The sequence below is a fragment of the Tamandua tetradactyla genome, chromosome 19 (genome assembly GCF_023851605.1).
Source record: "Tamandua tetradactyla isolate mTamTet1 chromosome 19, mTamTet1.pri, whole genome shotgun sequence".
Classification (NCBI taxonomy): Eukaryota; Metazoa; Chordata; class Mammalia; order Pilosa; family Myrmecophagidae; genus Tamandua; species Tamandua tetradactyla.
In genome coordinates this window covers 15,726,347-15,752,299 of record NC_135345.1, presented here as the reverse complement: position 1 = coordinate 15,752,299, position 25,953 = coordinate 15,726,347, and the positions used below count along the sequence as shown (strand labels likewise).

At 39.2% G+C, this 25,953-nt stretch overlaps 1 protein-coding gene across 2 annotated transcripts in view; it reads left to right on the top strand.

Moving 5' to 3' along the window:
• The first annotated feature begins 404 nt into the window (after positions 1–404).
• The window catches only part of TAPT1 (transmembrane anterior posterior transformation 1), a 60,393-nt gene continuing 34,844 nt past the window's right edge, over positions 405–25,953 (top strand). The window contains exons 1-3 of one of the 2 annotated variants that reach the window (XM_077136459.1): positions 405–656; positions 10,568–10,698; positions 22,842–22,960. In XM_077136459.1, the coding sequence (XP_076992574.1) occupies positions 455–656; positions 10,568–10,698; positions 22,842–22,960 (452 nt within the window). In that variant the 5' untranslated portion in view covers positions 405–454. Of the gene's footprint in view, positions 657–10,567; positions 10,699–20,020; positions 20,084–22,841; positions 22,961–25,953 lie in introns of those variants that run through there. The other variant, XM_077136460.1, reaches the window with a different exon arrangement.

The window sequence follows — 25,953 nt, the reverse complement described above, 5'->3', positions numbered from 1 at the left end:
CGCGGCGGGACACCTCGCAGACGGCAGGCAGCGGGCGCCGCATCCGCCGCCCCGGGGCTCCGCGCCCGACCCTCCGCCCGCCGCCGAGCCCGGCCCGCTCCCACCGAGCCTCCGATCCGAGCCCCGGCGGCGCCCGCTCTCCCCGGCCGCGCGGACCGCCCGTATGGAGCCCACCGCCGTGCCCCGGTCGGCCGAGCCCGGCGCGGCGCGAGAAACCGCCTCCCGCTACGGCGAGGGCCGGAAGAAGATGGCGGCGGCCGTGGCGGCGGCGGCGGCGGCGGCGGCCTCGCACGCGTCGCTGACGCCAATGATGCGCGTCGGCCGACGGGCCGCGGATGGCGGCGGCCCGGGCCCCGGCGAGGGGCGGGGCGAGGCGGGAAGGGGGCCGGCCGGAGGCGGAGGCCGGCCGGGCGGCTGGAGGGAGGCGGCGGGGACGGTTTGTTGTGCTCGGAACATGGCGGGTGTCGGCGAGGCGGCCGCCCCGGGAGAAGGCGGCGGGGGCGGCGGTGCGAACGGCCAGGAGCGGGACGGCCGTGGCGAGACGGAGCAGCCGGGCAGCAGCGGCGCTCGCGGGCCCCCGCCGACGCCTCAGCACACCGAGACGCTGGGCTTCTACGAGAGCGACCGGCTGCGGGAGAGGCGCCGCAGCCGCGCAGGTGAGGCGGGCGGGCGGGCGTGCTGGAGGCGCTAGGCCGCGGCGAGGGCGCCGGGGCCGGCCCCGGGCCCCCTGAGACCCCGGTCCGCGAGCCCCGCGGCCGCCGCCGCCACCCGGTGCCGGAGCTGTGGGCGCGCGGAGCCGCCGCCGCTCGGCGGCCACTGACAGCCCCTCGCGAGGCCCCCCACGGCGAGCGACAGGCCAGGTGTCGTCCGAGCCGAAGGGCTGCGGCCGAGGAACTTGGGTCCTGGCTCAGTTGACCGCTTTTGAAAGGTGTGGGGGGAAAAAGAAAGAATATACTCAACTGCACCCCTCGCTAACATGGGCGAGCATCTCTCACACCTAAGGGAACTCGAAAATGAGAGGCGTCCGGTGATTTCTTAATTATTCTCATGCCAAGGTGACTTTGTTGTTTTGTATTTTGAGCCATATGAATTTGAGCCGTAGAAACCTGTTAACGTATCTTCCAAATATGTGTTTCACAGTCGCAACTTACAATGTTGAAATGACCGTGAAGTTCGTTAGTTTTGCCCAGATCAGAAATATTTAGCATTCCGCAGGATATTATTGTGAACGTTTCCTAAACTGGAAACTTAAACCACTTTTAAAAATCTGCCTAAGAAAAGATGCACATATAAGCCCTTCCTCAGTGACCGGTTTCAGTCATATTGCTAAATGTATTTCCTTTAAGCTGCAAGATTTTACTCTTATTTTGAAAAGATTTTTTTAAAAATTGCAGTTGTATGAGACTTGAGAGAGAAGAAAAGATTTCAGAGGTATGTAGCATTGAATATAGAGTGATCACAACACTTAGAAATTCTTACATAATTCTACGTTTTGAACAGCAGCTGAAAACCATAACTCAGAAGTTTCCAACGGAAAATAAAAATGCTACTGGTACTTGAAGAGTTGTATTAGCTGTTGTTTCCTGCAGTTTTTGCAAATAAATGTATAAGTTATAGAAATTACTGCAACACCGGATTGCACTTGGTTGTTGAAATTGCAGAAATATTTAAAGGCCATAAGGCTGATCAGGTGAGATCCTAATTGACTAATTCTCAGAATGAGGCATAAGTTAGGTGTTGAAGAGGTCTCTGTATCCCTTAAAAATTAAGTATAGACTGTGTTATGTTTAGTTTTTTCATTTAACCACTTAAAAACTCCCAGTCCTACTTTATTTGTTTAGTTTTCAATTAAACACTTGCTTGCAAGGGTATTTACTTTCTGGATTGGCAGGATATAAGTAAAACAATGTATTAAATCTCTCTATTGGCTGACTATTCTGTTTCCTTAGACTTAACCATTAAAAGCACACTCATGCAAATAGACACAGTTGTTACCAAGTTTCACTCTGATTTCCCAAAAATATTTCTGAATTTCAGGAAAACCAGCTTTATAAAAGCCATTTTGTTTGTTTACATGGGTAGAAAGTGAAATTGTCAGGAGCCTTTTGAAGTAACACCTGACACTCCTTCCAGACTCTTCCCAGGATGGGGATACCTGGAGGATTATGAACTTCTATAAAACTTTGTCACTCCACACATTCGTTCTTCCTCAACATGATTTTCTGAGCTAAAACATGTTTAAAGTTTGAATTTTAAAGCATAGGCTCAGGCAGAGGCTTCCAGCTTTAACTGTAGAAGTGGCACTCATTTTTCCCCTAATTACATCAGTTATGTTGAGGAGAGATGACAGTGCAACTCTTCTTTCATCAGGTCATATCAACCTTGAGGACCAGAATTTGGGTGAGGAAGTTCAGATGTATTTCAGCCAAGTCACCAGCCAGTGCTGGGTGTCCTCACTGGCCCTCCATGTGAGGTCAGCCCCCCTACACACACACACACACACTCAGCCCCCCCCATACACACACACACACCACTTGTTAGTCACACAGCTTTTTGCCTCTTTCGGCTTTTATCCCCTACCTCTGATGCCCCTTTGGAGGAGGCTTCCCTGCAGGAGATTAGAATTCTTTCAGCCAAACTTAAATGCCCAGGCTACCAAGTCGCCTCTGCGTGGCTCCTGATCCTCCAGCAGTGCTCCCTACCACCCAGCTTTGTGAGTTTTCCTTCCCCTCCTTTTAAGAATTTATGAAATATTTTCTAAGAGCTGGCCTAGGGCACAGGGCTTTGAGTGGTGCCACATTGAGTCGTGATGAAAAGTATTTCTCCTTGAATCAAGCCAGTCTCCTGAAGCTGGTGCCCATACTTAGTGTGTCACTTGTCCGTTTTTATATTCTGGTTTTCTGCTGCCCCTGCCCTTGAGCACTCGTCTTCCTCCCCAAGTTAGGACAGCCTTTATGTTTCTTTATCTTTCTTCTTTGTAAGTCATAAGCTTAGTGTTGGTGGCCTAACCATCAGTTAGTTCTAAAGGCCCCTTTATTATTGCTCCCAGTGAATTTAAGGTTCTTATAAATAAGACTGCCCTAACAGTCTAGAATATCCTGAATACAGATTAGATGATAATTCAAACCCTCTCCCCTCCAAGTAAAATAGATCAAAAGAAAGTGTAGTGTTTGAGGTTCATTTTTTAATTACTGTCCTTGTTCATTTATATATTTAGAAGGTATGTTGTAATGGCTGCCCTTTACATTTAAAACTTAAACTTTGGTGTTTACCCATCACTAAATGCATCTCTTTACTGCCTTTATCCGTTTTTAGACTGGAGATTAGATTTGTGTAATCTCCATAAGAGAATGAGCAGAGGCAAGGAGAAGGGTTGAAATCCAGAAAAACCAGTCTTCTTTTTAGCAATTCCCACAAAAGATTTAGAGTAGGACAGAGGTTTTAACTATTCATAATTGCTGCTTCCTATTATTTGTGTAATTGAAAATTTAAGTTCTTCTTAGAAAACTCATTTTTATTAACTGTATTTTCATTTCACCAGTCTGTCTTCCCTAGACTGTTATATGGCTCTATCTATGGCTCCAAACTTATCCTGATGGATAATTAAAGCCTGCCTGTTTCTGAAATTATGCTCTAAAATAATTAATTTCTCATTGTAAAAGAAAATAAGGATAATTGTTAAGTTGGCTGGAAAATTATTTGGAGGAACCACAACCCCGATGCAGATAAAATTAGCTTCCTCTCTTCTATGAACTACTGCTCTGCTTTTAAAACCCACGATTGCTTTACTTAACTGTATTGTGTAAGCTAAACAAGCAAAAAAAGTTACTCATTTTGATCTTTGACCAATTCAATATCTGACTTTTAAAAATGTTCAACTAGTTTACCTTCCAAAATACAGCCCTAGCAGATCATGTGTGGTCCAGTTTGGGGAACACTTGCATAAAAGAAGTTTTTGGAAAGGCTTCCAAAGCTGTACGCCTGACTCAGACTAACAATTTTTTTTCCCATTTTTGGTCTTTGACGTTGTAACCTCATGACCCTGGGCAGGATCACTATTTTTTGTACTGGTTTTCCATTCATAAATTCATGAATATTCTGCTTGTTTTTACTGTCCCAAATGTGGCTATTCATAAACAGTTCTTTGAGGGTCTTGGAAATTTGAATATACAGTGCTGTATAATTTAATGCCTTTGCTTATGTTTGATTTAGGAAGGTGGAATTTGTTTTGTATTGATTCCCACAAAAGCCGATTATTAATGCCATTATAGAAGGGTTGTCTCTATATTTGTGTAATAAACTTACATTTAAAATTTTACTGTAGCCTTAGTAAGGTTATTACGCTTTAGGTTATTTATGACTTTAAAGATTTGCAGGATTCATAAAATTTTCTTAACAGTTAACCAGTATTACTTTACTATTTTTTAAATCATCAGTGCTAATTTAAGAAAGATATATTTAGATGTATTAACAAACATGTAAATCTGTTTATGATTGTTTATTACTTTTAATTAATAGTTTTTTATCCTGGGTTTGTATCTTTGAAAAAGCTTTTTCAGAAGATAATAATTTTTCTTTGGCAATTAAGGAAGAAGCAATTTATACTATACTGTTTTCTCAATTTAGAATACTTACTGGATCACAGAACAATTTGGTGGTAGGAGATGAATACTGATTAACAATATATTAGAGGAATTGACTTGATTTATAATTGGAATCATTTTCCATATATTAGATGCCCATACATGGCAAAGATTTTATTATCCTAAAATACAATTTTACAATTTGTTGTAATTAGTAAAATCTTCTACTGTTAAAAGATTTTAATGAAAATATTTCTTCTTTTTTGAGCAAATGAATTAAAATAGGTTGACGTAAAAAAATTAAGTCAAGGTTCAGATAATAAATACTTGGATTACTTTATGTTGAAAAAGGATTTGCTCTTTAAAAATAAAGACAGCTGTCTGGCATAACATGTGAGAAGACTTTTGGTAAGAAGGTGTGAAATACCACTAAAAAAAAAAAGTTAAACTTTAACCATCACAGTTCTTGGATTAAAGAGTAGTACCCAGAACAAAATGACCTTCTAAAATAATGAGCCAAATACTATGCCCGAAATCAGGATAAATAACTTCAAATGGGTTTGTAGAATACTAGATAATAATGTAAAAAAAAAATAAAAACAGCAAAAGCAAGCAAAAACACTGAAACATAGTCATATTTCAGAAAAGTAGATTGAGTTGTGTACTGCAGATTATATAGATAGATAGGAAAAGTGGGAATGGAACTGATAAAGCAGCAGGCTAACAGTAGATCAGTTGCAAAGCAATGTGTCCCCCTTCCTCCTTCAGTGTGACTCAAAGTGATCTTTCTGACCTGTTGAATCCAGAGATCAGGGCTAGGTCATCTTCTCTCCGTATGACTGTCAGATAGAGGCACAATAATTATGGTACAGGGGAGATGCTGGACTTGAAGTTCAAACGTCTAGGTTCTATTCCTAGTTTATCCTTATTTTTCTTAACTTCAGTTTCTTCAGCTGCAAAATGTGAATGCTGTTAACTGCCCTATCTCACAACTGTTTTGAGAATATGAAGCAGTGTGTGTAATGCCTTTATAATAAACTACCTCGTGCATTAATGTGGACAGATCTAATCCCTTAAGCAGAGCCTCTTCTCTAAGAGTGGGTGAGAAGAAGGTAAGGCCAAACTTTGGAAACTTGGTTCCTCATTTATTATTGCTTTAATGTATCAACTCCTATACTCCTGGACCATGGTAGCTTCATAGGAGCAGTCCCAGGATACTATAGGAGAGGGAGGAAGTGGCGGTGGGAGTTGGGGGGGACTATACAGGGAGCCCTAGCTTTCCAGAAAGAACATAATGGCCATGTTGACAAAACAATTTGAAACATAATAGGCAGAATCATCTAGATCTGTGAAACCTTGAAGACCTACTTAACCTCTCCGTGCCTTGGTTTCTTCATCTGCAACGTGGGCTTAACAGTAGAAACTGTTCTGTAATTGTGAGAGCTATGCACGCAGAATGAGTTTTGTTTTTATCATTTGATTTTCTGAATGCCTACTTTTAAATCCTCTATTGTAAAATCCTAATTGGTGTTTATAAGTAAAATTCTTCCATTTCTAGAAATAAAACCTTAACAAGACACTGTTTTTAATTTGGAATACGGTTAAAATGCTTTCATGTGCTAAAATTATATAAAAACCTTTCATGAAAAATTAGTTATGTTATATAATTTGTTAATTATACTTATTTGTCATGTTATCTTTTAATCATAGAACTAAGATTGCAGAAATAGCATCAATAACCATTATTAACCACCAAACCAGAATTGGTTAATACTGCAGAATTTGTGAAATTAATAGTAAGTAGTTCAAGACAGTGTGTCATGCTTTGTGGTTTATATACAAATTTGCGCTTGGTCCCTGAGCAATACTGCATTGCTGAGGGACCAAGAAGACAGGTCCTTGCACCTGAAGACAGACAGGTACACTGGTGTTAAAGAATTGCTCCAAGTCTCAGTTTTCTGTTTTGTGAAATTGAGATGTGACCTGACCAGGGTATCAGGACTAATATGTTATAGGAGCTGGCACCAGAGTCTGATCACTCATCCTGTGTTCTTCTGTGGGTCATAACAAAACTCTTAGACTGACAGCTCTTTGATCTACAGTCATCAGGGAAGACAACAATGTGGAGGATGATTTTCTAAATAAGCAAGGGTATAGCTAGCTAAATCTTTTTTTTTTTTTTACTTAAATTGCTTCTTTAACTTAAAATTGTTTTATTGTGTGATAACCTGGTTCTCTGTATCACTAACACAGTTGACTTACTTGAGGACTGCCCTCCTTTTCTCCCCTGTAGTTGTCACGAGCAATGAAAGCCTCCCTGTCCCTGAACCAAGAGCTGTGATCTACCTAGGGAAGTTTGAGGTTCAGGTGCCTGTCAGGTCCCCTACAGTCACTTATGTACACATACAGAGTCTCCTATATCTTCAGTAGCTGCTACCCTGAGTGAGGCTTTTTGCTCCCCATTGGCTAAGTTCTCGAGGCTTGCAACAGTTCTATCACTGTCATAGGCTCTCTTCTCTTCTTGAGAATCTGGTATTCTCTTGTTTTACCCCTTCTGACTTCTGCTTCTGGTTTTGTTCTTTTCTGTCATTTTTTTTCTTCTTCTCTGATTCATACCTCTTATTAGCAAGCATTTATTTGGAACCTATTATGTGCTGGGCTCTAAGGATGCACAGGTGAATAAGAAAACCAAATAATAAATGCACATAATACTGTGCAGATAAGCATAGGTGAGTGCCGGTGCTGCGGGAGCCAAGTGGGGGAAAGGACTAATTTTGTCAGGGAAACACAGGAAGATTGTGTATGTTCATGTGTGGAAAACTGGATGCGAAAACTGGATGGGAATTCTAGGGTCAGGAGAACAGTATGAACCAGTTATGTGCTTGGAAAGAATGAAAGTCATGTAACTAGAGAATTGTGACCTAGAGATTCAGGGGCAGCAGGTTTGTGGCTTGAGTGAAAAAGACAGCCAGAGCCAAGTTGGAAGGGATCTGGCATTGCCACTACTCAGGGTTTAGAACTTTGCCCTAGAGGTAAAGAGCTGCTGGAGGGGTTTCAGCAGAGAGTTATTTCATCTATGAGTGTGGTGGCTCTGGCTGCTAGGTGCAGTTGTGGTGGTAATGGGCACCAAACTAGGGTGGAATGTAGAAAAAAGAAGTAAAAGTTAATAAATGTTTCAAAATAAGAATTGGGAGATCTGGTGAGAGGAGAGAGGGATTGTCATTCAGCTTCTGGCATTGCACCTCTTTCATGGTGGTGCCATGAACTAAAATCAGGATTACAAGAGAGGGGCAGAATTAGCGGTGAAATGCTGAGTTCAGTTTTAGAGATCTTACGGTGTCTATGGGATAGCCAGATCGAGTTGCCCAGGAGGCAATTAGAAACATGGGTCCAGGGCTCCGGAGTCAGAACTGAAGTTTGGTCTTAGGATTTAAATGGTCTTAAACTTTAGGGAGGAATTAGAGGGTCCAAGAAGAGTATGTGTGGGACAAAAAAGAAAAGAGAGAGAAAAAAAAGAAAGACAGAAAAGTTTACTGAGGATACCTTGGAGAGATGTAGAGGAGAGAACCAAGAGCACTAAACTAGCCAACACATAATGGACAGGTAGAGGAGGAGGAACTGCCAGAGAGATTTAGGTGAGATAAGTCTGTGATTTGAGAGAGAAGAGTGCTATGATGAGAAGGAAGGGGTACAGGGAATCCCTAGGGTCAGAGGCTGCTCAGAGATTATGATCATGTGACCTTTGGGGTTCACAATTCAGAGTCCCTGAGGATCAGTGAAAAATGGTGTGCAATAAGCCCTTTCTGAGTGTTCTTTCACATCCCAGTTTTTGCATGAGATAATTTATAGATATCAGCTAATGAAAACATTTTTTTCCTTTTTTAATTGATAAACTGACTGAATGGAGTTTGAATATAATTTTTGACCTTTGACTACTTTTGGGTGTTGGTTGCAGGTCAAAAGGCATTCTTTCCTGGCTTCACATAGCAGTACAACTTCTGGTTCTAGCCAGCCTGGAAACCTAACCAGAAGTTTCATCTTACATGGATTTGGTTTACGAATACCTTTAATCTATCTCTTGATACGGAATTCACATCTTGTGCACATTTAACTCATGATTTCAACCATACCTGTACTAAAAAGAGATACCCTGGTGTCCGTAGCACATTTGATGATTCTGGCTGCCCCTGCCTAGGCTAGATTAGGTGAAAGTCTGCTTTTCCCTCTGTCTCAATTCCTTAGAAACCTGTCATGGCATCACCAACTCTCCAATAGATGATGATTCGGGTATTCAAAGAAATGTCTTTGTTTTTGCAAAAGCAAACTACTTACTTGATCTGATACTTAAAGAAATAGTAGTCTGTTCCAATGCTGGAGGTATTAAGCTGTTGTGGACCCATTGAGAGTTAGTCGGTTTCTAATATATCTTCCTAAGGGATTTTCAAGGTTATTTTTGACTAAAAATGATTTTCCCCTTACTTGCACGCTTTAGATTCTACGCTTATCTAAAATGCAAGTTCTTTGAAATACAGAGAATGAATTCAACTTACCTTCTGCTATTATTTGGAGGAAACAAAGAGGACAGTTTGAAACCTTCTAGTATCCTGGGTTTTGGAAGAGAGTTAGGCCTACTGTTGAGTGAGAGTAGGGGAGTGTGTGGAGTGAAAATTCTAGAGAGGTCATTGAGGTGATGGCCTGTCAGGACAGTGTGGCACATTGAAAATAAGTGGGGTCAGGAATCAACAACTTGTAGTTTTCATGGCAGGTCTGCCAGTTGTAGCCAAGTGAAAAGATTTAATCCCCTTTGGCCTTACGTTCTCATCTTTAGATGAGGAGATTGAGCTTTCCCATGAAATCTAATAGTCTGTGACTGGATAAATTTGCTTAGGAGGTGCAGAGGAAACAAGTGGACAAATGGAAAAATCCAAGGAAAGGAGGTTTTTCAGATCTGATTGAGGTGTACTCTGTGTAGTTTGATTATTGGGATAGTTGGGTGCAGGTGTCAGCTTAGCCAGGTGATGATTCCCTGTTGTGCTGTTGCTGACGACTTAAATCATCATCATGTGAAATTAATCTGTGGCTAATTACATTTGTGGTCGGCTAAGGAGAGTACCTTGCACAATGGGTGTTATTTAATATAATTAGCTGGAGGTTTAAAACAGAGAAATCAGACAACAGCTCAGCATACCTCATCTCAGCACTGGCACCTCATCCCACATATTTGGAGATGCAGAAAGTAATTGCCCAGGGGAAAGCTGTTGGAACTCATATGCAAAGAGAAAAGGCCAGCAGTCATCACAGTGTGCCTTCCCTTGTGACAGGGAAACTTAGATGAAAGCTGCTGGTTGCCTTTTCTCTGAAGAACTACAAATTTGTAACTAAATAAATCCCGTTATTAAAAGCTGATCTATCTGTGGTGTGGCATTCTGGCAGCTTTAGCAAACTAAAACAATTATCATCATGTTGGTAAGCCCTTCCTGGGAAATGGCGTTATATAGACATTTTTGGAGCATTTCTGAGGCTGAACTGAGGAGAAAGAAAAAGTTACATGAATAGCCACATAGTTTACCTAGGATAGTTCTTGGACTAAAATAATGCCTGTTTTGTGATTTGGTTCCAGTTTGACTTAATGTAACATACCTATTTTATATATTCTTGATATTTATTCTTTCTCCCTCCCTTCACCTCATGTATCACCTATAGGACCCTGAATTAGGCTCTGCCAAAAAGTTTCTCTCCTGTTCCTGCTCATGATAATCATTCCCTCTGTGTCCCTGTGACATATTTAGTTCATGTCACACAGAGCAACAATTTTTCAAGAGTTTGCTGATTTTTTGTGTGTAGTTGTTCAATTCTAGGCACAGAATTATAGATGGTTTTGCTCTCCTTTTGTTTTATATATGTATTACCTGTGGCCCCAGCTAGCATGTAAGTGCCTTGATAAATAGTTATTTTTGTTTTGTGTCATTTTTCTCTTTCTGTAGAGCTTTCATTGTTGAGATTCCTCAGTGCTGAACTAACAAGAGGGTACTTCCTTGAACATAATGAGGCCAAGTACACAGAAAGAAGAGAAAGAGTATATACTTGTATGCGAATACCAAGAGAATTGGAAAAGGTACTGTTTTCTTTCATTACTATACATGATTTTGAAAGTTACGTCAGAATGTTAATTATGGAAAAAATTGTGAAAGCTTGAGTTGAATTTTTAAATATTGGAAATAATTATTGCATTGGGGAGTAGGAATTCCCATACTGGAAAATGCTTTAAGAAGTTACATGTTTTGTGTGTGAAAAGATCCAGCATATATTAATAGATTTTTATCAAAATCTTAACTTTGTAATTTATTAAACATCCTATTTCCCTTCATGCTCCATCCAAATAACTTTTTCCAAGGACTTAATCTCCAGTTTTGCATTCTTTTAGTTCTCTTCAGTTTTGTTTTACTAGAAGCATATGTTTTTTTCCATTCAGTATGATAAATTATTTAATATCAACCCTTTTTAAAGGTTTTAGTTTCTCAGAAAGCCCATATATTTAAAGACAAAAATGACAGTTCCTTCAAAGAAAAGGGCAGTTCTATTTAACCTTTATTGGAAAGAGCATCACATTATAGGGTAAACATAGTAACAGGAGCACTAAATCTTTACATATCTTAATCCCTTGATTGTGCCCTAGCCTATCAAGACCAACTGGATATGACAGGAGAACTGCTTTTTCCTCTGTAGTGCTAGAATAGATTTGGTGAGTCTGAGCAGTTACAAAATTTCTTGCTAGCAGGAGAGAATAAGGAAATAATTCAACTTTTAGTTGTATTGAAACATCGTGTCTTCATACTTTTATAGTTACAAAAGACTACATATTTTGATTGTTTCCTTAGTGTCATACTTTTATTTGAGTGCGTAACGCAGAGTTTTGTTGGTTTGCTTCATCAATGTATGTTATAATAAGAGGTGTGGTAGGCATTCACAAGTATGGGCCCATCTGATTTGATTGACCTTTTTTTTTTTTTCCTAACAATCCATCAGTTTGGTAGAAGGGAGAGACCCAAATATTGATTGAGAATCCAGGCTTAAATGGATTTCTCATCAGAAATTTTGCTTTATATAGGTTCTTTTTTAAAACATATTTTTATCGTGAAATGTAACATATATACAAAAAAGCAATAAATGTCAAAGTACACTATAACAAGTAGTTATAGAACATATTTCAGAATTTGATATGGGTTACAGTTCTGTAGTTTCGGTTTTTCCTTCTAGCTGCCCCATGACACTGGAAACTAAAAAGAAATGTCAATATAATGATTCCTTAGTCATACTCATTTGTTCAATCTTATCTTCTTTATTATAATTCCTCCTTCTTTGATCCTTCTCCCAGTCTTAGGGGTATTTGGGCTCTGCCCATTCTAACTTTTTCATAGTGAAAAGGGCGTCAACATTATAGGATAGAGAGATGAAACTATTTAATATTGTTGGAGAGGCTGGCCCCTCTGGATTTCAGGAGTTATATGGTCTAGAACCATCTGAAGGCTGTATGTTTCTGGAAAGTAATCTTAGTGTTTGAAACTTTTGTAGAATCTTAGATAGAGGATTAGGTGTTCTTTAGGGCTAACCGGAATGATTTTTTTGGTTGGGATTTGGCAAACCATAGTAATTAGTGATATATAGCTGAAGCTTGCATAATAGTAGCCTCCTCTCAACTCTGCTTGAACTCTCTTAGCCACTGTTACCTTATTTTGTTAAATTTCTTTACCCCCACTTTGGTCAAATCCCACGATGCCAGGGCCAGACTCATCCCTGGGAGTCATGTCTCACATAGCCAGGGAGACTTTCACCCCTGGTTTTCATATAGCTAGGTTCTTGGTGGACTGTCTCATGTTGACATTTTAGTCAGTTCAGTATTGGAGTGATTTAGAGAACTTGTGAGCAAGCAAATATTTAAGAGAGAACAACTGTATTGCCTTTGATCAAGGTTTTTCTAAAAGCACTTTTAACTTGCTTTTCAGACAGAGCTCACTGTTTTCCTTTCAATATTAAAGCAATTAGGTAGAAGTGAGGACACAGCAGAGATCAGCTTCACGGACAGCCCACGGGGGGCCTGTGTTTTTGCACAGGACTGTGCCACCCACATAGAGTTTTCACCCATCTGGTTGCAGACCTCTATGTGGGAATTCTTTTCCACATGTCTGAGTGGTTCCTGGTTCGCATTTTTTTCTGGGAAGGATACACAGGGATTTACCTGAAACCTACAGTCAGATTTTATGGACACAACCAGGGGACTGCTTCAAAGCAGAAAGATACCTGCTGGCCCCTCCTGTAGCAGAAATAATGAGTAGGGGCTGCATCTACTCATACTTTATTAGCTCCTTAGAGGCATGTCCACGCTACATGTCCTCTTGTCTGTAACAGCAGCATTGCAGTGAGAAGCATGATTTCTGAGTAGATTCTCACAGAGATTAGTAAGCATTTCATGTTTGTTACTGTGAGTATAAATTATCTTCTGGAGAAAATGCCCATAGGTCTTGATGAGATTTGTGCATAATCCAGTGTATTTCAAACTGGACCCATTACAGGACCATTGATAGGTCAAGTTGTGATGAGTACTTTTTTTTTCAAAGAAAAGAATAGTAAAAGTTTCAGCATGCATTGCCTGTACTGAACATAAGTATTGTTTCATTTCTATGTATGTAAAATGTATGATGTCACAAAGCTGATACACATTGCTTATACACAGTTGTAACAATTTTCTAATCCTGTTGTTTCCCATGAGAGAGGCTTTTGGCTTTGAGCCTATTTAGGAAAATTTGAGTTAGTCCCAGAACAATACTTCAGAAACTTTATAGCTGAATATGTACAGAAAAGAAAGACTTTTTTTCCAGGCTAGAACAGTTTTTCACCTTAACTTCTGTCTAAAACTCAGGAACACATTGAGCAAAGCAGAGTTAGGTTTCAATTTAAATCCAGGCTTAAATGGATTCTCATAACTGCATGAATTTGCTCTAATATCTTTAAGTCCTTTATTTTATACCAGTCTGGCTTCATTGAAGGCTTTTATTATAAGAGTTGAGTGGCTATCTAGACTTTCAGGCTAATCTGAATTGTTTTTTGATTAACTTCCTTTTTGATACCTTAGTCATTTTTTTTTCTCATTTTTTGTAAATACTGTGGTATTTTCACCTTGACAATTAAAGAGCATATAGCTTCTACATGTATTGCAAATACTATAAAACACATAATTAATGTTTGTACCTTAAAGTCAAGGGAAAGGTCAACTCAGTGTCTCTTACTGAACCTGTTTAGTAATGTTAAAAAAAATTCTAGATTTTTGTCTAATATTGTCAGTGGGTAAACACCATATATTGATATTTAATAGAATTGAATTATTTGCATATTTAAAATAGCATTTCCAGTTATTGGTACTTTTTTTGCGATTGAAATTCTCATTCTAATGTGTGAATATAAAATTTTTGTGTGTTTTGTTAACTTTTGGAAGGCATTTATTCTCTTCTACTACAAACCCCTCTACTTGTGCTCACCCCCCATCCCTTGGGTTTTTGTCCCAATAGTAACTAACTTCTTATATGGCACACTTAATCTTTGGGGGATTACTTTTTCTGCCATTTAACCAGGAGGTTGGACTACACTTTCTCTGCATTCTAAGTTTAGAGGCAGCATAGTGAAGTGTTAAAAGCACATGAGCACTAAAGACAGACTGCCTGGTTTTGAGTTTTGGCCCCACAACATTAACTGTAAGGTTTTGAGCAATTCACTTAACCCTCCTGTGTCTCAGTTTTCCCATCTATAAAATATGCATATGTTAATTACAAGGTAAGCCCTATATGTTTATGTGTGTGTGTGTGTATATATATATTTTTTCTTGTTGTGGTTTTTTTTTGGCAATCTTTCACTTCAGCAAGTTAGGGGAATGTGCTGCTTTGATACAACAAGAGAGATTTTTAAGTTAAATCAGCATAGCTGATTGTTTTTTTTGTCCTCAGCTTGCAGTCCAGTGGATATCTTTTTTACAGTAGGGGAAACTATCATCTTTAGGGTCTGCATAGCAGGTGATTGGGAGAGTCCTGGTTTCAAGGTTCTCCAGGCCCTGGTTTTTTTTTTTTTTTTTTTTTTTTAAAGGAAAGACAGAGAGAAGGAAGGAAGGATAGAAGGAAGGAAGGGAGGAAGAAAGGGAAACATCTTTTAAACATTTTCTTGTTTTATTGTATTTTGTTTCTCCGTTTTTGTTACATGGGCTGGGGCCGGGAATCGAACCGAGGTCCTCCGGCATAGCAGGCAAGCACTTTTGCCCGCTGAGCCACCGCGGCCCGCCCCAGGCCCTGGTTTTATCTTATGTGACTGATTTAATCTCACTGCTATCTTTACCATTGAACTTCTTTTTAACCCAGCAAGGTGCATAATTTTGTAACTCTCAGTCCTCATGGATTGCTGATCACATGCAGAAAGAACTTCTGTGGAAGGCTGTGCTTTCTTCCCTTTCCTTTTAGCCAGGCTGTCTTGGAGTAGCTTTTATCTCTTTGATGAAGGACTTAGCTGATGACCATAAATGATAATACTCCTTACCACCCTGACATTTTTGCCAAGCCTCCTATAGTCCAGCTTAACAGGCATACGGTACGAATTAGATGCTTGGTGAAATCAGAACAGGGGTTCCCAGTCTCCTAGAGAGGAAGTTCCTGGTGAGCAGTTACTCATTTCTTCCATAAATGATAATACTCCTTACCACCCTGACATTTTTGCCAAGCCTCCTATAGTCCAGCTTAACAGGCATACGGTACGAATTAGATGCTTGGTGAAATCAGAACAGGGGTTCCCAGTCTCCTAGAGAGGAAGTTCCTGGTGAGCAGTTACTCATTTCTTCATACCCCACTTTGACTTGGCCAATTCCATCCCAATTCTGTCATCCATTTCTGTATTAATAATAAAACAAATAACATTTATCAAACAGTTAGCTGCCAGGTATTGTCCTAAGCACTTTAGATGTGTTAGCATTAAATGCCCTCCACAAGGTCATGAGATATGTGTGTTTCTACCACCTGTCCCATTGTGGCAGTCCTATATTGACTTCCATGAAGTTTTCACATTCAGTTCATGTTTTGATGGAAGCGTGTATCAAGCATGTACTGCATTTTGACCCCACAGGAACCATTTACCTTGACCCTTATACAAAATCATTTCCTGTCCAAGGACTTATTTTGTGATCTGTGTGAACCTCAAACTGCAGTAAGTAGTAAGATATGCTTATCATAGTATTTTCTAAAATTCCCTGATGTATTAAAATGGTGATCTATAGAAATACAGAACACTCATTCACTTCATTATAAATTTTCTTGGTCTGTGTTTTGGATGCTTAACTATAAGTTTCAGACACTTATGCAGTGTAGAAATACAGAAATAAATATAAAACCCAACTCTTAGTCTAGGAGATATCAAATATGTAACTTAATTATAATAGAAGATACAAAGGCATAAGTGCCATTAAAAAGTATGAATACATTGCTACCAAGAATTTAGAGAAGGGAAGCTTTGCTTAGAATACAAGCATGAGGAAGAGGATCAGGGCAAGATATGTGAAGGTGATGTCAGGTAATGAGAAAAAGAGGTATATTTTATACATGCATTGTAAGGTATGAGTGTATGTGCATGGGGTAGGGGGTGGGTATGCTAAATAGATCTATAGGTGGGAAATTTCTGGGAATGTACAAGGAATGAATAGGTTGATCCGTGTTACAGAGAACTTTGGAACCAACTTTTAAAGTTGTTTTTCTTAGCAATGCTTTTGAGTGTATCTAACGGAAAACCTAATAGGGGCTTAAAAAAGTAGAAGGCTGTATTTCAGCGAGAAAGTCTAGAGGTGGGAGGTCTCAGTTGTACCAGCAGATTAACGAAGCCATTATGGATCCAAGTCCTCTTTATTATTATTATTATTATTTGGGGTTTTTGTTTGTTTGTTTTGTTTTTTTCTTATTGCATGGGCAGGCACTGGTAATCGAACTTGGGTCTCCTGCATGGCAGGCAAGAACTCTGCCTGCTGAGCCACCATGGCCCGCCCTTTTCCACGCTTTTTACAGGCATTTAGTATGTTTTAGAAAATGGCAGTTAACTGCTTATTGTTAAATAGAACGAATGTTACCAGCTACCTAGTTATTTTAAGAATCTAGCAACTTTTTATAACCCTTAAATTTGTCAGTACAGAATATTGTTATTATAATGCATAGACTACATTACTGTTGAAAGGGAGAACGGTTACTAAGACATGGTGGTTATATTTGGGAACAAGCATCGACAGCCTTAGCTTTCTCATCTCAGATCTGCCAGTAATGGCCGAGTGTCTTGATCAAGTCATTTAACCTCCTATGAGCTTTATTTCCTTCATCTAAAATTAGAAAGTTGTACTCTGTTATCTCCAGAGGTCTAATAATCGATGACTGTGAATGAATTTGCCAGAGGAACAAAGGAAATAGGTGGAAAAATGGAAAGATTCATGGAAAGGCAGGTTTTACATATACGGTTAAGAAACTCAGTTCTACACTGGGGGAGGGCGGCACATGGAGAACATTCAGGAAAAATAATAAAAAACTTCTTTTCAAATTGACAAACTAAATCAAAACATCATATGAAGCCTTTTTGCTAATTTTCACTGTGGGGTATATTTTAAGAAAATATAGTAGCAGTAATTGTTTCACCCTTATTTCAACAAAGTAGTCCTGAGATTTCTTTGTGAAATTAATAAAGAGTTCTTACTCAGACCCATATTTGTGGCATTGATTTCTCTGGCCACCTACACAGTTTCTAATTTAATCACTTGTTTGGAGAATCATCCTTCTAACTTCGTCTCATGATGTAGGTCTTGTCTGTGACACACCCTTGCTCATTTGTCCTACACTGCTGAGATGCAGGGAGGCCAGGGACCATCCAGCAGACCCATGTCTAGGCCACCTCAGGTGTTGTTCCTCCCATTCTCTCTGAGGCTTGTCACGCCACTTGTGGTGCTGGCGGCAGCAGCTTCCACATTCCTGCTGCAGCTGCCTGGTCTTCCTTAACTTTCTCTAAGGACAGAGCCAGTTTGGCAGCAGCAGCAGTTTCCAGCAGTAGGGCCTGGAGGTGATAGGGGGCAGGCCAGGTCACCAGGGCCTCCTTCATGTAGTGCAGGTCCCTGCCACCAGTTGGGCACAGAGGACCCTTGAGATATTTTCTGTGACAGGCCAACCAGAAACTTCTGTGCTCTGCCCATTTAAGGATGTATTTTAAAGACATTTTATGAACTTGGGACTGCAGGACTCTATGTTTTTTAATCAATCACTTGTTGCTGCTTTCTGTCTCATTGTCTTTGGAAATAATCTTAACTTTCTCTCCTTTTCTCTCTTTCTATTGTTTTATCAGGCCACTGTGAACTCTCACTCAAACTGTCCTTTCCTTAACCACCCTTTCCACTTACTATCAGCCTCTTATAATGTGCTGTCACTCCCTACAAACTATGTTTGAGCCTAGAAGGTATAGGAACGTAGCCTGGCATAGTTCTCCTTGACCTGTTCAGACCTCTGTTCCTTCATGTGGCTATCAGATGTGCCTAATGCACATCCACCCTCGTGAACCATTCCTCTCACTGAGCAGGAGTGTTTAGTCTTTTGTGTTGTAGGCAAAATACCCAGTAAAAGTTCCTTCCTGTGGGTTGTTGTAAAGGTCAGATAAGTGAATGGAGTTCAATTGCTTAGAGCAGTACTGGAGTCATTGGTCGTCTCCTAGAATATAGACTTCCTGGATGCATGAGTTTTAGAAGTTAGATGAATAAAAATTATTTTATATAGGAATGACCTTGAAGCTGCAGTAATTGCTTTCAAAGCCAATCATTTGTAAACTTTCTAATTGATAACCCATTTCTCTTGACATTCTTCTAATTATGAATCACTGCATATGGGTTTCTTAAGAACATCTGGAACACAGGATAAAATTTTGAGCTCCTTAGCAGTTGATTGAAGCTCCTTAATATCCTTCTTAGTATAATTATATTCTGGCCCCACAACCTACTTGGTTTCACTTGTGCATGCTCTTCTGTTTATTTGGAATTCTTTCCTCTTTACCATTCCTGGCAAAATCTGGTGCCCATCTCGTCTCCTCTGTGGGAGACCTTTGCTGCCTCTTGCTCCTCCCACCCCAAGCACACATTCCCCAGGGTCACCTCTCCTCAACTCCCCCGCACACTACACTGATCTGATCTAGTCACCACTGTTTCCAGTCAGTCACTCCACTGGCATTTACTGCATGGTTTGTGTTTGTCCTGCTCACTAGATTTATGAATTCTTTGGGAAAATGTCATTCCTAAGGGCATCTTGTCCCCCAGTGTAGAATTTTGCAAAATATGCTCTCTGTTCTTACGGGAGTAGACCCAGAGGTTCAAAATGGTGGGACTAGGGAAAGAAGAGGAAAACTTTGTTTTCTAAACCTGTTTGCCCCTCCTTTCTAACTAACACTCCAAGCCAGTGATCCTCAACTTGCGTGTATTATTTGGTGTTAGTGGTGGAAGGGATGGAGAATTTACAGAAAATGGTTTGTGTAAGTCCAAGAGGCATATTCCAAAATCATTGTGCTCTTTATTTTTAGCTGCAGTGTTATATTTATTTAAAAATTTCAAATGGCATTAAAAGGAGGACAGGCGGTTTTTTGCTTTTTTTCAGAAAGGAAACAGAGTGGCACATGGCACCGATTTCATTATGTTATAGTTGTACCTTGTATATTTAAGGGGAAACTTTTTTAGCCATTACTTAAGAATACTTGACTACTTTATCATTTTTTGGTCCAAATAAAAAAGGAAAAAGTAATTGCCTGTTTTATCAAGATGTTATACAAATTAACTGAACATGTACAAGTACATATTATTCTCATTAATCATATATACTGAAAGCTTTCAATCTAAATATCACTTTCAGAGCTAGCAGTAAATCTGACTATGTGGAATTTTTATGCTTTTTTAAAGTTTGGTTAACTGGATGCTGCCATCTTTGCATTTTTTAAATGTTAGGCAAGTTGGCAAAAGACAAGTTAGTAAAAGAAAATTGCCTTAACATCTATGCCTAGTAAAAATAACAAGGGAGATCATCTTGCTCTGCTGCAACTGCTTCAGAGAGACAGTGTCTGACCCAGGCTTGAATGCCAGTTCCTTTCATCTGACCCACAGCCTTCGACAAGCATTCAGCCTTCAGATCTGTGGTTTTCTCTTGTGTCAGGCCAAGGTATTAATAAACTGCCTCAAAGAGGGCCCATAACTTACTACTTAATAAGCACTTACCACTGCACTTATAATGTAAGAGTCTTCATACAGCTTGTTCCAGTTTGCTAGCTGCCAGAATGCAACACACCAGAGATGGATTGGCTTTTATTACAAGGTGATTTATTTCATTAGGTCTTCAGAGGAAAGACAGCTAACTTTCATCTGAGGTTCTCGCTTATGTGGGAAGGCACAAGATGGTCTCTGCTGGTCTTCTCTCCAGGTCTCTGGGTTCCAACAACTTTCCCTGGGATGATTTCTCTCTGCATCTTCAAAGGCCTGGGCTGAGCTGCGACTGCTGTGATGAGGTGTGCTGAGCTGCTTGGGCTGTGCTACGTTGCACTCTCTCATTTAAGCACCAGCCAATTAAGTCAAACATCATTCATTGCAGCAGACAACATGCCTCCTAGCCAACTGCAGATATAATCAGCAACAGATGAGGTTCATGTACCATTGGCTCATGTCCACAGCAACAGAACTAGGTGCTTTTACCTGGCCAAGTTGACAGCTGAATCTAACTACCACTCAGCTCTTTCAAATTCCAGGACCGCCATGTAAATTCAGTGTGATATGCTCAGCTGGCATCTAGCACCTTGCACAGCTCTGGGCTCACTCAGTAAGACACTCATTTCTTTACCTTCTTCAAAGATGAAGGCTTTCAGGATTGCATTTGTTTACTTTTGTATAAAATTTTCTCATTTTCATTTGTAGAGAATTTAAAACAATACCTTTGTGTTTATTGAGAAAGTGTAATATGGAACAGTGGGTAGCCAGGTGAATCATGTTTCCACATTTCCAACCCGTGAAAGGCATTTCTGTTGTTTTTCTTTTATATGTATGTTCTCACATGCATGAATGATTTATTTTCACCTAGTTAAAATTTCTTTGAATTGTGACCCTTTGCTTTCCTTCCTCTTTTTTTTTTTTTTTTTTGCATGGGCAGACACTAGGAATCAAACCCGGGTCTCATAGCATGGCAGGCAAGAACTCTGCCTGCTGAGCCACCATGGCCCGCCCTCCTTCCTCTTAATGTTGAGATCTATTGTCTTGACAGTTGCAGGTGATCCAGTTAGAGGCTCAGCATACAGTGTGAAATTATCACTTCCCACTGAGTTTATGTGACTGTTTTAAAATGTGAAGGGGGTGGTCCATTAGACTTTTGTTACTGATTTTTGCCATAATGCTAATGCGCATACTAGTATGGATGCCTCCCATTCAAACAAGGAGAAAGTATTAGTCTATAAATTACACCTTGGTGCTCTTGCTCATGCTTCCTCCCTCACCCCACGCCCTCATCTCCTCTGCCCTGACACCATCTCTCTATGTGGCAAATAGCCCTCATCTTCTCAAATGTCTTTTTAGGGTATCCTTTTCTGTGTAGCTTTTTCTGAATCTTCCAAAGATCAAAAGACTTGATCATTCTCTCTCTTGGGCCTCCCTTGTTCCTTAAAGACACAGCCCTGCACTGACCTTCCTTATTTACATGCTGTGTGTTTTAGAGCTAAAGAATGAATAAGCTTACCGAGGGCAGGAACCATGTCCAGGTGTCCTCTGTGACTTTGTGCTGGCTGGGTTGAGCACAGTGCTTGGCCTATATTAGCAGCTTAATCAATATTAGATGATTGAATAATGCATTTATCCCCATGTAAGCTCAGGAGAAAATCAGTCCCATACTCTTTTTCTCAGCACCCTGTCTTCTTAGGCATACTTACCAAAATACCTTCTGGGAAGGTCAGTTTTCTGGCAGCCTCTGCCTTAGGAGCTCAACCAACAGTCCATGAACAAACAGGGAAAAGCTTCTCTGAAACCCTAGAGTAATAAGCGCCATTAACTCTACCTGGACCTTGCTCAGTCTTTAACCCATTTCTTTGTAAAACAAGAAAGCAGATGCAAATCTGTGATGCTATACTGACAATAGAGACAGAATGACCACCTTTAACTGACTGTCATGGGAGGAAGATTTTAAAAATTGTCATCTGCCGACAGTGACTTGGCCTAAGTAGTTTAGTAATAATATGTTCATTGTTCATATGGGTCTAAATAGTTTTTTAAAAAAAGGGTGGGGATGAAGGGAGCTGTTGGGTTCTATATAAAGTGATTAAGAAATGTGGTGCATATATATATATATAATCTTGATATATTCCTGCTAAAAATTAATATAATTTGTCCTTTCAATTACAGGTGTTGCTTTTAACTATTTTAATATATTTATGTAGGATAATTTATTGACTAATGTAACAAGTGTTATATGTGAGGGCATATACTGTACTGAGTTTGCATATAAGGCCTACAGAAAGTGCTGCTTTTATATAATCCTAAATTTAATGGTTAAACATGTATAATGCTACCAAAAAAAAAAAAACCAGAGAAGAGGACATTGCAAGTACACAAGGATGGGGAAGAGCGAGATAAACACTAGCAGCTGGTCCTCTTGTATTACATTGCCTTCTAAGTTTAAGTACACATGGAACTGTATTACAATTGATAATCAATTTACATATGTATTTTTAACCATTGCAAACAATATTTTGACTTAATATATTTGCCATTTTTCCATCAGTGAAGGATAGATTGGAAATAGCAGAATTATGAAGAGTAGCAGTAGATTTAAAAAATTGTACCTGAAAGGTTTTCTGCCGGTACTTTTAAAGTTTAAGGAAGTACCCAGAAAGCCACATCAGAGGTTTCATAGGCCATAGTCGAGAGCAACTTGTCTCTTGAGTAACTGAACTTCTCTAGATGATAAACCAAAGACTCTGAAAGAAGTATAAACTTGCACTTTAAAAAAGGACTTTTGTTAAAATAAAGTTCATATACACAAGTAGAACTATTAGTTTGTTATTATTCTCATACCTACATTATGAGAAGTGAATTTCCCACAAAGTTTAGAAATTCCTTGGGTATTTGAACTGTTTGCCTACAGTTATATAAAAAATAACTGATTTTACTCCCCACCCTCCTTCTTTCCGTTTAAAATCCAGCTCATGGTTTTTGGAATCTTTCTGTGCCTGGATGCATTTCTTTATGTGTTCACCCTGCTTCCTTTAAGAGTATTCCTGGCACTGTTCAGGCTCTTCACTTTGCCTTGCTATGGCTTAAGGTAAGTTTAAAATCATTAATTATTTTAAATGTTCAGACTATTTCATTATTTTTACAACTTGTGGTTATTAAACTAAATCACTTGGATAAAGTTTTCAGCACTAGGGAGGATTCATACAGTTTCATCCACACTTTATTCTTTAATGCATACACTAATGATGTTTATCTTTTAATAATGTTATATAATATTTCTCCTAATATTTATATTTCTTCAATGCACATTTTTTTCTCCAGAATGGCTTTTGAACCAAAACTTTGCTTTAGCTAGTAAAATAATGCTAATATTGCAGGAGACTGCATGGTAGAGTAAAAAGGACCTGGGATTGGGCGGTGTGACAGTGGCTCATGACGGAGACCTGGGTTCGATTCCCAGTGCCTACCCATGCCAAAAGTAATAATAATAATAATACCTGAAAAAGCCTGGGACTGAGAGTCAAATTGCCACTTTCCTAACTCTCCCTGTGGGGCCAGCTAGACACATGTGTATGATGAGGGCTGGGTTTGAGGCTGCTGAGGCAGAAGGTATCAGAATTTCTTAAGGAGCTCTTAACACAGGGTTTCCTCCCCCTCTTCCATGTGAGAATCACTGTCTTAGTGGCCCATGGAGCCTTAGTTACTGATTTCAGGTAAGACCCCCGACCCCCTCTGATGTATGGGAATGGAAACTCCCTGGAAAACTGCTGGGGAAGGGGGAGGGGCCAAACAGACAGCTGAAATCCCCGCCCTGTCAACACTGAGCAGCAGGTGAGTTGTGGGCAACAACCTGACATCTCTAAGCCCATTTCCCTCTAAGTGGAAAGGGCATATTGAGAGCACAGCATCTTAATTTACCACAAAGATAGGAAATGTGGAAAGAATACCCAGGATAGTTCCTGGATTATAGTAGGCCAGGACAAATGTTGGTTCCCTTCCTTTTCTTCTCCACCAAAACTAGCAACAGTAAGGTGAAATTTTTAAATTTACATGCACCTTAATGCTTTGTTGGTCTGAAGGCAAGATGAAGTTGGATTTTAAAGGTTTTTTTCCTTTGGATGGCTATTTCAACAAGTTTCCATTCTATGTAGTCACTCTTTGTGCCATTATTATTGAGTTCTTAGTGTAGTTGCCCAAGTTACATTTCCAACATGCATCTCTTTCCTAAATATATTTCATTCAGGAAAAATTTTAAGATGTTGAAGTGGACAATAATTTGTGAAACCTCATTTAACCAAAAATTAGATGACATGTCCGTGGCACGTAAAAAATGTATAATTAATAAAATTGTTATCAATTTCTAACCATGGAAACTGAGCTTTAAAATAATTGAGCTACATTCAGTGTACTTTAATCTCTTTTAAAGACTGAAGTCATGGAAGATTTTCTTTTTTTTTTGCTTTTTTTTTTTTGCATGGACAGGCACTAGGAAACAAAAGAAAATTCTCTTTTAAAGTAGTAAATAAGGATATACTTAATATTTTGTAGGCAATAATTAACATATATACACCCTTTAAAAAATAATCAGTTTTGATAAGAAAGCAGAATTGGGCAAATTTATTGAGCATAATTATCATACTTTGAAGACAGTAAAAAATTCTTTACAGGGTTGCACATAGTAAAACAATTAGAAGAATTCAGATCACTTCATTGTTATATGCTATACTTTACATTTCATAACCTTACTTGCTTTTCAGAATAAGAATTATAACTTTTATTAATTGCATGTTAATCACATGGAAGGATCTTTTTAGAAATATAACCATCAGCTTTACCAAAAGCCCAGAGAAAAGGACATTGCAAAATATTTCAAGTCTGTCCTCTAAACCTTTGAGAAAATTTTTTTAAAGGCTTTATTTTTGTTAGCCAACTTTTTAAGACATTTTTGTAGCATGATATTTTAATAGTAACAAGTCCTAAGCATAGTTTGCTGTTTTTGGCTATTGAGTGCTCAATAAAATTGTTGCATTTTAGTTACCTTTTCAGGAAACCAAATTAAAATAGAATAAAACATTGCTAAATATGCATCTTTGTATGTGACTGTAGAAAGAAGGTAGACATTTGGTAGTTAATATTATGTAAGAATTTTCACATCTACATTGTGAGCTACATTACTTTTTAGTTTTAGTTGATGTACTAGCCATCTTTAAGTAAATGGCCTTCAAAGACATAGCCTGGTGTATATGGCTATAAGGCTGTTGGTATAATGAGGTAAAACATTGAAAGGATATTTAACCTGAAAACTTTCTTCTTTCTGGTCTGGAATTTCCTTCCTTGGGTGTGGTTAGCACACAGAAGTGTGCACCGAGTAAATGACACTGGTGATTTGCCAATATCCCACGGGTCTCTTTTTTTTCTTCTTTTTTTTTAGCCTTTTATTTGAAGACCCACTTTGCCTAGAACACGTGCCACACTCCGGTTCCTTGCTCTGTGCCCCCTGTCATTTGAAGAAGTAGGGCACCCTAGCATTAGACAAGTCTCCTATGTGTTGTGAAAACTAAAGGAAGTATTTCAGGGAGCTAGGGAATCTTAAATCCTCTGTTCCCTTTTGCTTTTCGTGAGACCATCGTGGTTGATGGTCTCAGGAACCAACCTCTTTTAAGCTGTTAAGGTTTCTTTTTAGCACCTAAAATACAGGTAATTTCCATTTTATATGACTTCTTAAAATTTGCAATCTAAGTTAAATTGAATAACATTTTAAAGCAAAATATTTTTCATTTTCAAAGTTTTATAGCTAAAAGGACACTAGAGGGCAGCCTGTCACACTATATTTGACACCATTAAGCTTGCCGGAGAAAGCAATTCTATTTCGATAGCTTGGATCAATGAAAAAATTATGTTTTATGGCATTACTAGTACATACTTACATGATATATATAAAATATGAAATATAAAGTTATAGAACTTCAGCAGTTTTAAATATACTGCAAGTGTAAGACAGATTACACAGACTATGAGAATACTGGCTTAGTATTTTAGTACCTTAAGTATAGCACATACGTTATCAAAATTGAGTGATCT